The 17,834-nt window shown below is 42.3% G+C and overlaps 1 protein-coding gene across 1 annotated transcript in view; it reads right to left on the minus strand.

The window, feature by feature from the left end:
* The window catches only part of LOC100136218 (endoribonuclease Dicer), a 64,862-nt gene that overhangs the window by 39,766 nt on the left and 7,262 nt on the right, over nt 1-17,834 (minus strand). The window contains exons 2-9 of the mRNA XM_036963142.1: nt 6,339-6,406; nt 5,494-5,697; nt 5,072-5,234; nt 4,622-4,752; nt 4,105-4,239; nt 3,593-3,753; nt 3,101-3,269; nt 2,388-2,546 (exon numbers count right to left, since the gene is read on the minus strand). Of these exons, the coding sequence (XP_036819037.1) occupies nt 2,388-2,546; nt 3,101-3,269; nt 3,593-3,753; nt 4,105-4,239; nt 4,622-4,752; nt 5,072-5,234; nt 5,494-5,607 (1,032 nt within the window). The 5' untranslated portion in view covers nt 5,608-5,697; nt 6,339-6,406. The remainder of the gene's footprint in view (nt 1-2,387; nt 2,547-3,100; nt 3,270-3,592; nt 3,754-4,104; nt 4,240-4,621; nt 4,753-5,071; nt 5,235-5,493; nt 5,698-6,338; nt 6,407-17,834) is intronic.

The raw sequence follows: 17,834 nt of genomic DNA on the forward strand, positions 1-17,834 counted from the left end.
GTGCCATGTAAGAAAGCTTACGTTTAAGTTCCTTGCTCAGAACATGAGAACATATGAAAGCTGGTGGTTCCTTTTAACATGAGTCTTCAATATTCCCAGGTAAGAAGTTTTAGGTTGTAGTTATTATAGGAATTATAGGACTGTTTCCCTCTATACCATTTGTATTTCATTAACCTTTGACTATTGGATGTTCTTATAGGCACTTTAGTATTGCCAGTGTAACAGTATAGCTTCTGTCCCTCTCCTCGCTCCTCCCTGGGCTCGAACCAGGAACACAACGACAACAGCCACCCTCGAAGCAGCTTTACCCATGCAGAGCAAGGGGAACAACCACTCCAAGTCTCAGAGCGAGTGACGTTTGAAACGCTATTAGCGCGCACCCCGCTAACTAGCTAGCCATTTCACATCGGTTACACCAGCCTAATCTCGGGAGTTGATAGGCTTGAAGTCATAAGCAGCGCAATGATTGATGCACAACGAAGAGCTGCTGGCAAAATGCACGAAAGTGCTGTTTGCATGAATGCTTACGAGCCTGCTGCTGCCTACCACCGCTCAGTCAGACTGCTCTATCAAATCATAAACTTAGTTATAACATAATAACCCACAGAAATACAAGCCTTAGGTCATTAATATGGTCGAATCCGGAAACTGTCATCTCGAAAACAAGACGTTTATTGTTTCAGTGAAATACGGAACCATTCCGTATTTTATCTAAGGGGTGGCATCCATTAGTCTAAATATTCCTGTTACATTGCACAACCTTCAATGTAATGACATAATTAGGCGGCCCAAACTGTTGCATATACACTGACTCTGCGCGCAATGAACGCAAGAGAAGTGACACAATTTCACCTGGTTAATATTGCCTGCTAACCTGGATTTCTTTTAGCTAAATATGCAGGTTTAAAAATATATACTTCTGTGTATTGATTTTAAGAAAGGCATTGATGTTCATGGTTAGGTACACATTGGAGCAACGATACGTACCGCATCGATTATATGCAACGCAGGACACGCTAGATAAACTAGAAATATAATCAACCATGTGTAGTTAACTAGTGATTATGATTGATTGTTTTTTTTACAAGATAAGTTTAATGCTAGATAGCAACTTACCTTGGCTTACTGCATTCACGTAAGGCAGTCTCCCCGTGGAGTGCAATGAGAGGCAGGTCGTTAGAGCTTTGGACTAGTTAACTGTAAGGTTGCAAGATTGAATCCCCCGAGCTGACAAGGTGAAAATCTGTCGTTCTGCCCCTGAACGAGGCAGTTAACCCACCGTTCCTAGGCATTGAAAATAAGAATGTGTTCTTAACTGACTTGCCTAGTTAAATAAAGATTAAATAAAGGTGTAAAATTTTTTTTTTTTAAACGGCCAAATCGGTGTCCAGAAATACCGATTTCCAATTGTAATGAAAACTTGAAATCGGCCCTAATCAGCCATTCCGATTAATCGGTTGACCGCTAGTTTGGACCATGATAGTTTGTTGGTGATGTGGACACCAAGGAACTTGAAACTCTCGACCAGCTCCACTACAGCCACGTCAATGTTAATGGGGGCCTGTTCGGCCCGCCTTTTCCTGTAGTCCACAATCAACTCCTTTGTCTTGATCACGTTTAGGGAGAGGTTGTTGTCCTGGCACCAGACTGCCAGTTCTCTGACCTCCTCATTGTTGTCGGTGATCAAGCCTACCACTGTTGTGTCGTCAGCAAACTTAATGATGGTGTTGGAGTCGTGGGTGAACAGGGAGTACAGGAGGAGACTAAGTACACACCCCTGAGGGGCCCCAGTGTTGAGGATCAGTGTGGCGGATGTGTTGTTGCCTACCCTTACCACCTGGGGGCGGCCCGTCAGGAAGTCCAGGATCCAGTTGCAGAGGGAGGTGTTTAGTTCCAGGGTCCTTAGCTTAGTGATGGGCTTCATGGGCACTATGGTGTTGAACGCTGAGCTGTAGTCAATGAACGACATTCTGACATAGGTTTTCCTTTTGTCCAGGTGGGAAAGGGCAGTTTGGAGTGCGATTGAGATTGCGTCATCTGTGGATCTGTTGGGGCAGTGTGCGAATTGGAGTGGGTCTAGGTTATCTGGGAGGATGCTGTTGATGTGAGCCATGACCAGAATTTCAAAGCACTTCATGGTTACTAACGTGAGTGCTACGGGGTGGTAATCATTTAGGCAGGTTACCTTCGCTTCCTTGAGCACAGGGACTATGGTGTTCTGCTTCGAACATGTAGGTACAACAATGGATGCCATGCCCTTATTACAGCAATGGATGTCACGCAAGCGCTTTACAGAACTCAGCTAGGCCTACATAGCAAGACAGGAGACCAAACTCAATGGGAATCACACAAAGAACATACACAAGAGTAAGTCGTTACACACATACCTTCCTCAGGATGGTGTCGGTGAAGAGCAGGAACTTCCTGTTGATCTCTTCCTGTTCGTGTTTGATGTACTTCTGCAGCTCCCTCACCATGATGCCAGCCACCTTGTCGGCACACCACGGCCCCAGCACCAGCAGCACCGCCCGGCAGTCACTCAACACCTGGGCAAGGAGATCATTCAATGAGGATCTTTGAGAATGTTTTAATCCTAAAAAAACGTGTGTGTAGTAGCCTACATGTTGTTTGAGGAACAGTAGGCCAACATAGCTCCTGTAATAGGTCAAAGCTGTATGCCAGAAAACATTTGTAGTGCATGGGTGAAGTTAGGCCTTGTGGTGCTCATGTGAATTTCCGTTCTTTTTTTAAGCTTCAGACCAGCCTCACTTCTCCCTTAAAACATACTTTTGCTATTCAATACTCTCTGGTGTAGATTAGGACTATGCACACATTCTCATTAGCAGACCTGCTTGGATATGAAGGTGGGGTCAGACCTGTTTGGATATGAAGGTGGGGTCAGACCTGTTTGGATATGAAGGTGGGGTCAGACCTGTTTGGATATGAAGGTGGGGTCAGACCTGTTTGGATATGAAGGTGGGGTCAGACCTGTTTGGATATGAAGGTGGGGTCAGACCTGTTTGGATATGAAGGTGGGGTCAGACCTGTTTGGATATGAAGGTGGGGTCAGACCTGTTTGGATATGAAGGTGGGGTCAGACCTGTTTGGATATGAAGGTGGGGTCTCTGTCCTCTCGAGGCACAGGTATGTTGCAGTCGTTGAGGAAGTGGAGAGCCTCGTCCAGCTCGCTCAGTAGATGCTCTGAAAGGCCGCTCTTGTCCAGGTAGGGTCCACAGTCCAGTACCACCTCTCTGGGCTGGGAGGCATATCTGGGACACACACAACACACAGTTAAATGTTCAATTTTCAATCATAATAAGTAAGGGCTCGATTCAATCGGTACCCAGAAGTTCAGTGCATTTTAAATCTAAAGGCAATGCTCCCCCGTTAGCACAGATTGCATTCAGGGTAAACGCTGCATATGTCGGCTCAATCGGAAATTACCTTCACATTTAAATCGCGCTATACAGCTGAACTTACACGATACGGATTGAATCGAGCCCTTAGATTATGTGCACAGGAGGTACCTGATCCCAGATCAGCAGTCCCACTGAGACGCTTTGTGAATACAGGCCATGATGTGTAGAATTACCTGTCAAGGACAACAAGGTCAGTAGCTGTCTCTGCATTGCTCCGCAGGATCCGCTCCAAGTTCTGGATCTTCTGTTCCAGTTCAGACGGGTCACATTTACCATTCAAAATTGATGCAGTGAGGCCCAGGATCCGAGGGCTGCACGGACAGCCCTCACATAGCTGAAACAGGAGATAGACACAGCCCACACATTACTGAAACAGAGGAGAGATAGACGAAACAGAGATGAAGAGACGGCAATCACATCACTGGGAACAAAGAAATGGGAGACAGGAAGACTGAGCCAGCCTAAAACAAGGAAACTCCAAAAACATTGACCAGCCTCCAATGGGGTCCAATAATGAAGGCTGACTGACCACACTTTTCTCATCTACAAAATGGGGAACAATATAATGAATAATGTCCCATCTCCATAAGGCCTTGGCTTTCTCCATACAGGGAAGGAAGAGTACGTGCTTGGCTTTCAAGCGACAGTTGAATACATAGCTACGTAGAACAAATAGCAAATGTACCTTCATTATCTCCCGGTAGGGATGGTCCGTGATTGCCAGGTGACACTCATCAAACACCACCAGGTTGAGTTTCCATAGTGGCAGCACTCCACTCTTCAGCACATGCAGGAAGATATGGCACGTCATAACGAGCACCTAGAACAGAAACGATGGATAGAGTGAGTGGAGGATGGCATATTGCCTCGAAGAATAGATTATAGTTGTGAGACAGTATTCTGTGATGGACACAATTAATAACTTCTCCAACTTATGGACAAAACACTCAGGGTAATCAGTGTTCTTTTTCTAAGTTGTTGAAATTGAGGGGAGAAAACTTGAGTAATGTTTTATTTTGTAGAATTACCATTGGTATTTATCATGAAAGAACTCTGAAAGAACAATTGGTACTTTATTCTGGCAATTGTTTAGGATTATATGAAAATTGATGACAATTGGTACTTTATTCTGGCAATTGCTTAGAATTATATGAAAATTGATAACTGGTAATTTTCCAGAAAGTTGGTTCAATGAACGGCACCTGATTTTCAATCATTTCTTGGCTCCACTTTTCCCTGGACCATGATGAGGTCTTCTCCACACACATGTATTCTCCAACCTGGAGATCAGAGTGGGTCCTAACACTAGCTGCTTGCTGAATCACAGACGATGCTTTATTTACCATGGAACAGAAGAGGGGAAAACAGAAGAATCATGGTCTCAATCATATTGATGTACACTTATTAGAAGTTCACACTTATAAAAAGGCTGCATTGTGACTCTCCACCCTTCCCCTTAAAGTGTGCACTTCCACTCTGCCTGAAATGGATTTAACAATGGTGAAACTTCCTCCAACCAATGCTTAGACCAATCTAACGCTTTTAAATCCATGACAGGCCTGACAGGGAGTGCACATGCACACTTTGGGAAAAGTGTGAAGAAATGGGATGCACCAAATAGTACATTTCTCTGCGTCTTTAAATGTAGCTACCTGCATTCACCAGGAAAACTGTCCTCTTCCCCTGTTCCACTAAATCTCCCCGGATTTGGTGGGAGAGCTCTTTAGTTAGGAGTACTGCAATAAAAGTCTTCCCTGAGCCAGTATTTAAGCAGACAATAGTATTGTGTTCAAGAGCTGCTTCAAGAAGTTCAACCTGGCAGGACAGATAAGGTCACAGTCATTAGTTTCAAACGTTGTGTACTATAACTGGTTACAAATAAATGCACTGGTGGTTACAAATGAATAAACTTGTGAAATAAAAGATAGATGCTGCACACTGACGAATGTTTGCAGTTTATTGAGCGAAAGATCAACGGTGATGAATGTACCAATGTCTACATACAACGCAATGCACTCTCCTCAATGCACTCTCCTCTCTCAATTGTTAGCTGGACTACTTGCTCATTCCTCACCTGATATTTCCTAGGCGTGTAGATGTTGTCGTGGATGGCCTCCTGTTGCCACGGGAGACCAAAGAAAGGCCCCATGGGATTGGAGGCGGGGGTGACCAGCTGGAGTCCTGCCATGCTGCTTTTGGGGGATGCTGGGGGGTGCGGTCCTCCACTCTTCCACTTTATTTTTTATCTAATTTCATCATTCCTCTCCTCTAAAGCTTACTGGTTCAGAAATAAACGGACAGCATGCAGACATGATGTTACTAATAATACAAGAATTGCTAATATTATTGAATGACATGATCAATAATACATAATTGAATCAATCTCCCCTCTAAAGCTAACTGGTTCAGGAAGAAAGACAGCATGCAGGCATGATGTTGCTAATTATGGGCAATTCCACAGTAACAGAGTGATGCAGACTCAGTGCAGATGCAAACTTCGGTAACAGAATGACGGTTGGTGCTGTTTGTGCCATCATTCTGTTAGCAAACTTTGCATCTGCACTGTTCTTCAGGTAAACGTGTTTTTGTAAAAATTGTTAAAAGTGGTCTTTGTGCATAGAGTTGTATGGTTTGTTAAACTTTGAAATAAATGTTTTTTGTTTGGCATACATCGTATAATGAAAAAGCTGAGTCTCAGCATCACTGTCACCATGGAATTTCCCTAATACAATAATTGCTAATATTATTGGATGACATGACCAATAATAAATCATTGAATATTTATCCTCCTCTAAAGCTAACTGGCTCAGGAAGCAACAGACAGCATGATGTTACCAGTAATACAATAATTACTAATATTATTGACAAGACATGATCAATAATAAACATGATATTCACACACGTGAAATGTATACTTACAGGTAGCGGCATAGACTCTGTGATGGGCCAGGCAGGACTTCTTCTAGGCTTCATCTCAACTAGAGGAGCTGTACAGAGAAACACACAACACAACCCCCTTAACATTAAAACCATTGACAGACCTATTGCACAAAAGTAAATGAAACTGTTGTTTCCTAGATTAAGGCTAACTATCATATGTCAGGCTTATGGTAAAATTTATTTTTTATCTCTATGCAGTTGACTGGCTGTAATGGCAGGGCTTGAGAAGCTGAAGATTTTCCTTCCTAAAAAGAAATCCCAGACAGAAAGGGAAAATACATGAGAGCACAGACATCTTGATGGGAGGAAATGGGAGAGTTTTGGTGTGGGCCGGAGGGGAGTGGAGGAGGGAGGGCGGTGGAATGGGAGGGTAATCTAAATTCTGGATGGCCACTAGCTTTTCAACACATTGTTGCCGCCCTAAAATCAAGACCCCACGTCTGCCCCGACTACCGCTGCTCAACACAGCTGCAACCAATACCAGCAGTCATTTCAGCTCAGCCAGCACAAGCCCTCATTTTTATTGACTGATCACATTTGCTGCTGGTTATAAGGCAGTTGACTGCCTCTCGCTGACTGCATCACAAATGGCACTCTATTTCATACATAGTGCACTACTTTTGACCAGAGCCCGCATGGGCCCTCGTCAAAGGTAGTACACTACTTAGGGAATGGGATGGTGTGCCAGTCTCTCTGACGCCATGCCGAGAGAGAACATACATGCATATATAAATAAAATACAAACGATTATATTAGGCCTAACCCCAATTAGTCTACTGGTCGATTGTTTGGTCAATTGGCTGTTGGTCGACCAAGATCTTTTTAGTCGAGCAGTAGCATATATATATATACAGTAGCATATATATATATATATATATATACATATATATATATATATATATACCCATCTCAGTGAATTAATCTGAAAAAGGTTATGGTCATTTATGTTAATGCTTTCAATATATTATTATTCCAGTCTTACCGTTCTCATTCTCGGAATTGACACACTGTTCGCAGAGCGCACAAATTATGCTAAACTTGTGAGAAACAAGTTTTTGTTTATTTCAGTCCATTTCTGAGTTTTGTCAATTCAATTAAATTTAGTCATTGTCTTTTGTTTGGAGTGCTCCTGTCAATGTTGAGTAAGGACACGCACCTGATTACGCATAAGTACACTACCGGTCAAAAGTTTGAGATTCAAGGGCTTTTCTTTATTTTTACTATTTTCTACATTGTAGAGTAGTGAAGACAACAAAACTATGAAATAACACATATGGAATCATGTAGTAACCAAAAAAAAAAGTGTTAAACAAATCAAAATATATTTTATATATTTGACATTCATCAAAGTAGCCACCCTTTACCATGGATGACACCTTTGCATATAAAATGTGTCAATTTTTGATTGGCTTAACGTACCACACCAATGGTACGTTAAGCAGTGGAGCTCAAAGTAATGTTTTCTTCACCTCAAAAAGCAAGCAAACAAACAATGTTTTTATATCCGTTGAGAATGACAATAGTACCTCAATTTATTGGAAAAATCTTTCCAGCCCCCTCCCTTAGATAACCACTCAGCGTGATCCAGTGGAAACGTAATAAAACAGGTACCTGATTACTTCTTATCAGTGCTCGACTTGGGTGATGGTACTGATAATATATAGGTGTAGGAGCTCCACAATACTTCTGTGCTAATATTCTATAAGAGGAACAGGAGCTCAAACAGTACAACATTTGAGATGCTCCACTCTGGTGAGCCCTTGCCAATGTCAAGCTCTGCTTCTTATCCCTTGCGCAAATAGCCTACAGCTGTGTCTGTCCCGAGCTCACTGGAGCAGGAAACTGTGAGGGCCCAGGATACTTTATACAATGATGGAAGTTTGCTAGTGCAAGCTTGAGGCCGACTGAAGTTGATCGTTGATACAACGTTTCAAGTTCCTTGCACACAGGCCATGTGTAGCCAATGTTATTTATAGGATTTTTAAAAAGTAACTAACTATCAGGATATTTTGTACAATGTTTTAATTTGTTGCCTTTTTGTAGGCTATTTTTACATATTTACTTTTTAGGTTTATCATTTTCAGTTAGATTTGGAGAGAAATTTGATTAACCACGTGACATTGATTTTGAGATAAGACATTATAAATTAAATGAAACTGTTCCACAAAAATGTGCATATGAAAACCAGAACTGGCACGCAGATCGGTAGAAATGTTAATATACATTGGCATTCCACATGACAAAGGTTGCCGACTCCCCGTATAGCCTATTACCGGCAACTTCAGGAGAGTAATGGCAGAACCTGCGAAAGCCAGCAGGAGGAGAATGGTTGGGTCAGGGTACGTTATTTTTTCTTTCTTCTGGTTATCTAGATCTCTGGCTCCCTCGAGTCATGCGTGTTATTTCATCACAGTGTAAGCTGATAGAACCAGGCATCCTGTGGTGTACTGCATCAGCGTCGAATATCCCCAGCGATATGCAACTTTTCAGGGAAGTCAGGAACCAATATACAGTCAGTTAGGAAAGCTAAGGCTAGCTTTTTCAAACAGAAATTTTAATCCTGCAGCACTAATTCCAAAACGTTTTGGGACAAGTCCATGGAGAATAAGAGCACCTCCTCCCAGCTGCCCACTGCACTGAGGCTAGGAAACACTGTCACCACCGATAAATCCACGATAATCGAGAATTTCAATAAGCATTTTTCTTATGGCCGGCCATGCTTTCCAGCTGGCTACCCCTATCCAGGCCAACAGCGCTGCACCCCCCAGTAGCAACCTGCCGAAGCCACCCCCCCGCTTCTCCATCACCCAAATCCAGATAGCTGATGTTCTGAAAGAGCTGCAAAATCTGGACCCCTACAAATCAGCTGGGCTAGACAATCTGGACCCTCTCTTTCTAAAATTATCCACCACAATTGTTGCAACCCCTATTACTAGCCTGTTCAACCTTTCTTTCGTATTGTCTGAGATCCCTAAAGATTGGAAAGCTGCCGCGGTCATACCCCTGACACTCTAGACCCAAACTGTTACAGACCTATATCCATCCTGCCCTGTTAACAAACAGATCACCGACCATGTCGAATCTCACCGTACGTTTTCCGCTATGCAATCTGGTTTCTGAGCTGGTCATGGGTGCACCTCAGCCACGCTCAAGGTCCTAAACGATATCATAACCGCCATCGGTAAAAGACAGTAACTGCGCAGCGGTCGTCATCGACTTGACCAAGGCTTTCGACTTTGTCAATCACCGCATTCTTATCGGCAGACTCAACAGCCTTGTTTTCTCTAATGACTGCATCGCCTGGTTCACCAACTACTTCTCAGATAGAGTTCCTCTATGGGGGTGCCACAGTGTTCTATTCTCGGGCCGACTGTTTTCTCTGTATACATCAATGACGTCGCTCTTGCTGCTGGTGATTCTCTTTTTTTTTGTTTTGTTGAATTTTTACCCCTTTTTCTCCCCAATTTCGTGGGGTCCAATTGTTAGTAGCTACTATCTTGTCTCATCGCTACAACTCCCGTACGGGCTCGGGAGAGACGAAGGTTGAAAGTCACTTGTACTCCGATACACAACCCAACCAAGCCACACTGCTTCTTAACACAGCGCGCATCCAACCCGGAAGCCAGCCGCACCAATGTGTCGGAGGAAACACCGTGCACCTGGCAACCTTGGCTAACGCGCACTGCACCCGGCCCGCCACAGGAGTCGCTGGTGCGCAATGAGACAAGGATATCCCTACTGCCCAAACCCTCCCTAACCCAGACGACGCTAGGCCAATTGTGCGTCGCCCCACGGACCTTCCGGTTGCGGCCGGTTACGACAGAGCCTGGGCGCGAACCCAGTCTCTGGTGGCACAGCTGGCGCTGCAGTACAGCGCACTTAACCACTGCGCCACCACTGTCGTAACCACTGCGCCACCTCTATGCAGACGACACCATTCTGTATACATCTGGCCCTTCTTTAAACCTACAAACGAGCTTCAATGCCATACAACACTCCTTCCGTGGCCTCCAGCGGCTCTTAAATGCTAGTAAAACTAAATACATGCTCTTCAACTGATCACTGCCGCCTGCCCGACTAGCATCACTACTCTGGATGGTTCTGACTTAGAATATGTGAACAACTACAAATACAGTGGTTTCTCCTTTAAAAAGTTGCGAGCTTATGCCGCGGGACTTAAGAGGTACCCAGCGTCATTGCTTCATTGCTCCAGACCTACACAAGGGGGAGTTAGAGCACTCATTATGCATTTGGGTCCCAAGGTTTTTATATGATCAATCATATCGAGTGATTCCAATGACAAATTTTACACAGAGCCACCCCTCCCAGGGGGCTTTCTTCAGCATAGATGGCTGACAAAACATTACGGGGAGGCAAATGTAAGCAGTTATAACGGCATAACGAGTCAAGCAAAAAATGTACAATTGAGACGAATATGTTAGTTAATGTACTGTAGAGACAAACAATTAATTAATTTATGAAAATCGCAAAGTTTTTTTTCTGTCATATCCAATACCAGGTGTTTTTATTTGATTATTTCACCTTTAATTAACCAGGTAGGCTAGTTGAGAACCAGTTCTCATTTACAACTGCGACCTGGCCAAGATAAAGCAAAGCAGTTCGACACATACAACAGCACAGAGTTAGTTACACATGGAGTAAACAAACATACAGTCAATAATACAGTAGAAAAAGTCTATACACAGTGTGTGCAAATGCGGTAGGATAAGGGAGGTAAAGGCAATAAATAGGCCATGGTGGCAAAGTAATTACAATATAGCAATTAAACACGGGAATGGTAGATGTGCAGAAGATGAACGTGCAAAGGAGCAAGATAAATAAATAAATACAGTATGGGGATGAGGTAGTTGGATGGGCTATTTACAGATGGGCTATGTACTACAATTATACACTTCAACAGTGTTTACCACTCCTGCGACACCTCCTGGGACATCAATGATTACACATTGTAGCTATGCAATAGACTAGAAACATGACTTTGTAATTCATATATACAGAATAAAAAAACAGTACATCCTGCCAGCACGCTCACAAGCATGCTGAATGACACATGGAAGAGAGTGAGGAATGAGTTGGGAGTAACAATCCAGGCTATTTGCTCTGAGACCTGCATAATAATGTAATGAAACAAGCAGGGAGCAGGTTTCGAACCCTCAACATTCAAGCCCGAAGTCCAGCACGCTATCAACTGTGCCCAAAGGTATTAACTGGGTTTGGGTCCGATTGTGATAAAAACACTATCTATTGGAATCTTTAACGTGTGGAAAGGGGGGAAAGTATTACCATTCGTTATTCACAAGCATAGCAGGAGGGCTATTAGCTGAACAATAGACTATTCAACCTTTACTAAAGAATTGTCTAATTGCCGAGCAAGGTGTGAACCCCCCCAGCTTGTAACAAATAATTAGTGTCCATCTTTCCACAACTACCTACACACGGTTATTGTTATGAACAAAAAAAATACTTATAGAAATATAGTTTGAATTCAGGCTGTATCACATCCGACCGTGATTTGGAGTGCTATAGGGCAGCGCACAATTGGCCCAGCGGGTTTGGCCGGGGTAGGCCTTCATTGGCCGGGGTTAGGCTGGTGCTGGGGTAGGCTGGTGCTGAAAATATAGTTAGCTTGTTATGCAAGTTTTGCACACCAACAGATGGCAAAAACCTACACCAGTCGATCAATTAATTTGACTTTACAAACACCAAGTGTGCTTAATTAGAGTCTATTTCTTCGGAGCCTAGACCTATATAAAATAACTTAACTGGCTGAGGGAGGCTATGAGGCTTTATTGGGCCTACTTACAATTGGTCAAAAATGTAGCATCCTACGTAAAACAATCATTTAAAGAAAAAAAAGTCTGTATATAGATTTTTTTCTACTGTATTTTTGACTATATCAGTTTATTCCATGTGTAACTGTGTGTTGTGGTATGTGTCAAACTGCTTCGCTTTATTCTTGGACAGGTCGCAGTTGTAAATAAGAACTTGTTCTCAACTAGCCTACCTGGTTAAATAAAGGTGAAATAAATAAATAATTAAAAAGCGCACATTTGTAAATCCCAACCTCTAAAAGTAATTGGAAAGGTAGATACAAATTATGTGTGACACAATAAAGAATGTAAACAAAATGTGTTTTTATTTACAGTAGTGATGGACAACCGGAGGCATTTTGAAAACAGGTTTACAAACACTTGTTTTTCACAACTGTAGCAGGCGAAGCCCATCATGCAAATGTTTCCTATTAGCAGAACAATAGACTTTTTGTATAACCCGGCTACTGTTGTGAAAATCCATCAACGTATGATGCTTAAGTACTCTAAAGTGTTACATTTCTAACAAACAGCAGTACAGTATTTATTCAGCAACATCTTTATGCTTTTGTTAATAAAATAAAATAAACGAGAAAAAGACATTCAAATGCGGATGTTTATATAAACTACATTTTAGTCGCACTTCCACCCAGCTCCAAAACCACAGGTAAAACCTTGCTGAGATTATCAATGTATTTGTTGCATTGTTGTATCGTCAATTTCTCTAGCCAAAAACATCTTGAGGGCCTTGACCAGTTCATCTGTGCGTGTCGGCTTGGCAGAGTTACGGATGAGTGTTTTCAGTTGATGCCAAACAAGTTTGATCGGGTTTAAAAATCAGGAGACCTACACGTAGAGATTAAAAATATATTTTTAGATATACTGTAGGCCTACCGAAGGTGTTGTAGGTCTTATTTTTACATTTACATTTTTATTTAACCTTTCTACTACATAAAGGTATACGTACTCTGCTGGCGTCCTGACCCAGTTTATGCCCTTATTTGCAATGCAAACCCAGTGTGTTGTGGGGTAGTCTGCATTTGGAGAAGAAATGAAGACAAGCCTAACAGCCAAAATTAGGTACAATAATAGAAATATACATGTAAATAGGCCTAAATGTCATTAAAATTGGCTATGATCCTACTTTGAAAGAAACGATGTGGTCCCAGAAACACCCCTCTGACATAAGGTCCAGCATATCTCCTAAGGATTTCTTCCTTAAAAAAAGAAAAATAAATCTTGAGCCATACCTGAAAAAGGAGGCAAGGTGAATTATTGTGGAACACATAACAGACTGAGTTGTAGCCTACAATATTTTATGTGCCTTTTGCTTTGTAAATAGCCAAACTCACCATCAAAAGTCAAATATGGGCCTGGTCCCTGGCGAGAAATTGCACCCCCACACATGGAATTTGAGCAGATGCTTGGGACTCGGCTCGTTTGATCTTCCTTTTTTTGTAGCAATTTTGAGCAAATTGCTCAAGGGCCACGGTTGATTAGTCTGTGACGATGACATTATTGAACGTCTCGCCAGCTTTGATCCATGCCTGGGCCTGCAGAGCGCAAAGTTCTTTGTCAGACAAATCATTGGGTCGAAACTACAGAACAGTGCAAAACAAGCGAACACACCTGGTTAATGTTCTGATAATTTAAAAAAATATATATATCATTTCTTACTAAGCCTTTCTGTAAGTCCACCCACGTTTCTTCAACTGTCTTCTGACTGTAATTAGAGCGATGTTGATGTCATGCCGTGATGCCAGCAGATTACAGATGGCCTTTGCCGATCGCTCGTCATTTTCATTCATCAGTGAGTCGATGGCTTGAATAGTCTCACTGGAAATGAAATACAATGTGAAAATGTGCAGCATACAGTAAAGATCAGCAGTCGATTTATTTAAGCATTCTTTTTTTAGCATTATTAGGCCTACATTAAAATATGGTAGCCTACTGTACCTGTTAATTTTCCTGGGCTTTCGAGTTCGGCGTAAAACAGGCATCTGATGATAGTGTTTGTGAATAGCACTGTCCGTGACCAAAATCCCCAAGTCTACCAGTATTTTTGAAATGTCTCCAGTAGATTTTCCGTTCCTGCTGAAAGCCCTGACAACAGAACTTGACCAACTGCTCACCAGGCACAGCAAGGGCCGCCCGGACCGTTATGCTGTTCTGCTATTCCAAGGATGTGTAACTGAAGAGAGTTACCTCAACTGGGCACAGAATACAAACGGATGGATCTCGAGGCAAATGTGGCTTACCAGTGAACCTCCGGGTGATCATCATTAATACTGTGTCTCAGGAGTTTCCAGCCATGACTGATGCAACGCGAAAAAGCATTAAAAGACAAGAGTTAATGAGTACTTGAGGTCACCGAGAAAGTCTGGACATGGCCTGCTCTCCCTTATGTAAGGAATGAGGCATTTTCCATGTTTACTACAGTAGCTACCGTAATTTCTGCACTATTAAGCGCACCTGAATATAAACCGCACCCACTGAATATTAAAAAAAATATGTATTTTGTACATAAATAAGCCGCACATAAATAAATAAATAAATAAATAAATAAATAAGCTGCAGGTGCCTACCGGTACATTGAAACAAATTAACTATACACAGCCTTTAAACGAAACGCGGCTTGTAACAAAAAAAAATCTAAATAGCAGTAAACAGTAGCCTACCAAGAAAGTCATTGGTCACTGTCTTCCTCCTCCTGTGCACTGAAACCACTGAAGTCATCTCCTTTGGTGTCGGAGTTGAATAGCCTCAGAATTGCTTCATCCGATGTTGGATCGCTGCCCTCTTCAACACGCAGCAGTCCAGCCTTTCGAAACCCGTTGATGATAGTGGATTTTTTTACAATGCTCCACGCTGTCAGCAGCTCTATTTCCTTTTCCAACAGCCAGATCGATCGCCTTCAACTTGAAAGCTGCATCATATGCATTTCTCCGTGTCTTTGCCATGATGAGGGTGACAAAATGACTACCGTAATCAGAATGATGGGAAGTTTGAGCGCGCTCGATTTACGTCACATTATGTGACGGCGCTCAGTTTTTTGGCGGCAGGAATCTTGTGAAAGCGGGAAAAATCCATAAATTAGCCGCGTCATTGTATAAACCGCGAGCTCAAAGCGTGGGGAAAAAGTAGCGGCTTATAGTCCGGAAATTACGGTACTGTATTCTATGTTTATTTGTCAGACTGCACAGTAGCCTAAAAAACAAATGCAGCTGGCTTATATCTTCAAAATGCTTTACTATCCATATTTATTTTTATTTTACCTTTATTTAACTAGGCAAGTCAGGCAAGAACACATTCTTATTTTCAATGACGGCCTAGTGGGGCAGAACGACAGCTTGGGGGCTTGTCAGCTTGGGGGTTTGAACTTGCAACCTTCCGGTTACTAGTCCAACGCTCTAACCACTAGGCCACCCCAAAACTGTACAAACTCAAAAATAACAAATATAAAGAGCTCGACATCAGCGCTTGTCTGCTTGCCCGGGGGGGGGGGGGGGGGAATGTAGATAGCCAATTCAAAACATAGTGTAGTTTGGCTGGTTCTCTCGCTAGTTAACTATTAGCATGTATTAATGTCATTGTCATGCCCCATGTTGTAAAATAACTTTCCACCGGTACTCGTGTATAACCGGAAAACAGCCAACGCAGTTGATACAGGTGCAGAGTTGATGAAACCTCCGGATGTAAAACGCTCAAAATTGGCTAGGATTCTCCTCTATTCAATACTTGCCATGACATTCTGACAAAGTTAAAAAATAATATATACAGTGCCTTGCGAAAGTATTCGGCCCCCTTGAACTTTGCGACCTTTTGCCACATTTCAGGCTTCAAACATAAAGATATAAAACTGTATTTTTTTGCGAAGAATCAACAACAAGTGGGACACAATCATGAAGTGGAACAACATTTATTGGATATTTCAAACGTTTTTAACAAATCAAAAACTGAAAAATTGGGCGTGCAAAATTATTCAGCCCCCTTAAGTTAATACTTTGTAGCGCCACCTTTTGCTGCGATTATAGCTGTAAGTCGCTTGGGGTATGTCTCTATCAGTTTTGCACATCGAGAGACTGAAATGTTTTCCCATTCCTCCTTGCAAAACAGCTCGAGCTCAGTGAGGTTGGATGGAGAGCATTTGTGAACAGCAGTTTTCAGTTCTTTCCACAGATTCTCGATTGGATTCAGGTCTGGACTTTGACTTGGCCATTCTAACACCTGGATATGTTTATTTTTGAACCATTCCATTGTAGATTTTGCTTTATGTTTTGGATCATTGTCTTGTTGGAAGACAAATCTCCGTCCCAGTCTCAGGTCTTTTGCAGACTCCATCAGGTTTTCTTCCAGAATGGTCCTGTATTTGGCTCCATCCATCTTCCCATCAATTTTAACCATCTTCCCTGTCCCTGCTGAAGAAAAGCAGGCCCAAACCATGATGCTGCCATCACCATGTTTGACAGTGGGGATGGTGCGTTCAGGGTGATAAGCTGTGTTGCTTTTACGCCAAACATAACGTTTTGCATTGTTGCCAAAAAGTTCAATTTTGGTTTCATCTGACCAGAGCACCTTCTTCCACATGTTTGGTGTGTCTCCCAGGTGGCTTGTGGCAAACTTTAAAGGACACTTTTTATGGATATCTTTAAGAAATGGCTTTCTTCTTGCCACTCTTCCATAAAGGCCAGATTTGTGCAATATACGACTGATTGTTGTCCTATGGACAGAGTCTCCCACCTCAGCTGTAGATCTCTGCAGTTCATCCAGAGTGATCATGGGCCTCTTGACTGCATCTCTGATCAGTCTTCTCCTTGTATGAGCTGAAAGTTTAGAGTGACGGCCAGGTCTTGGTAGATTTGCAGTGGTCTGATACTCCTTCCATTTCAATATTATCGCTTGCACAGTGCTCCTTGGGATGTTTAAAGCTTGGGAAATATTTTTGTATCCAAATCCGGCTTTAAACTTCTTCACAACAGTATATCGGACCTGCCTGGTGTGTTCCTTGTTCTTCATGATGCTCTCTGCGCTTTTAACGGACCTCTGAGACTATCACAGTGCAGGTGCATTTATACGGAGACTTGATTACACACAGGTGGATTGTTTTTATCATCATTAGTCATTTAGGTCAACATTGGATCATTCAGAGATCCTCACTGAACTTCTGGAGAGAGTTTGCTGCACTGAAAGTAAAGGGGCTAAATAATTTTGCACGCCCAATTTTTCAGTTTTTGATTTGTTAAAAAAGTTTGAAACATCCAATAAATGTCGTTCCACTTCATGATTGTGTCCCACTTGTTGTTGATTCTTCACAAAAAAATACAGTTTTATATCTTTATGTTTGAAGCCTAAAATGTGGCAAAAGGTCGCAAAGTTCAAGGGGGCCGAATACTTTCGCAAGGCACTGTATATATGTTCTTAGAATAGCCTAATTGACAAGTAACTCCTACGCTGTCAAGATCTCCCCTGAACACTGAATATTTTAACCTTACAAAATAGATAAACATCTTAGATTAACTACCTCGCAAACAGTAGCCATTTGATCTCTGGTTCATTGAATGAGGGAATATATTTTAGAAAGACATTAAAAAAAACATGTGGTTGTAATTATAATGTTGCAGGGTAGCCAACCATCCTCCAGGAG

Source organism: Oncorhynchus mykiss, chromosome 25 (genome assembly GCF_013265735.2).
Source record: "Oncorhynchus mykiss isolate Arlee chromosome 25, USDA_OmykA_1.1, whole genome shotgun sequence".
Classification (NCBI taxonomy): Eukaryota; Metazoa; Chordata; class Actinopteri; order Salmoniformes; family Salmonidae; genus Oncorhynchus; species Oncorhynchus mykiss.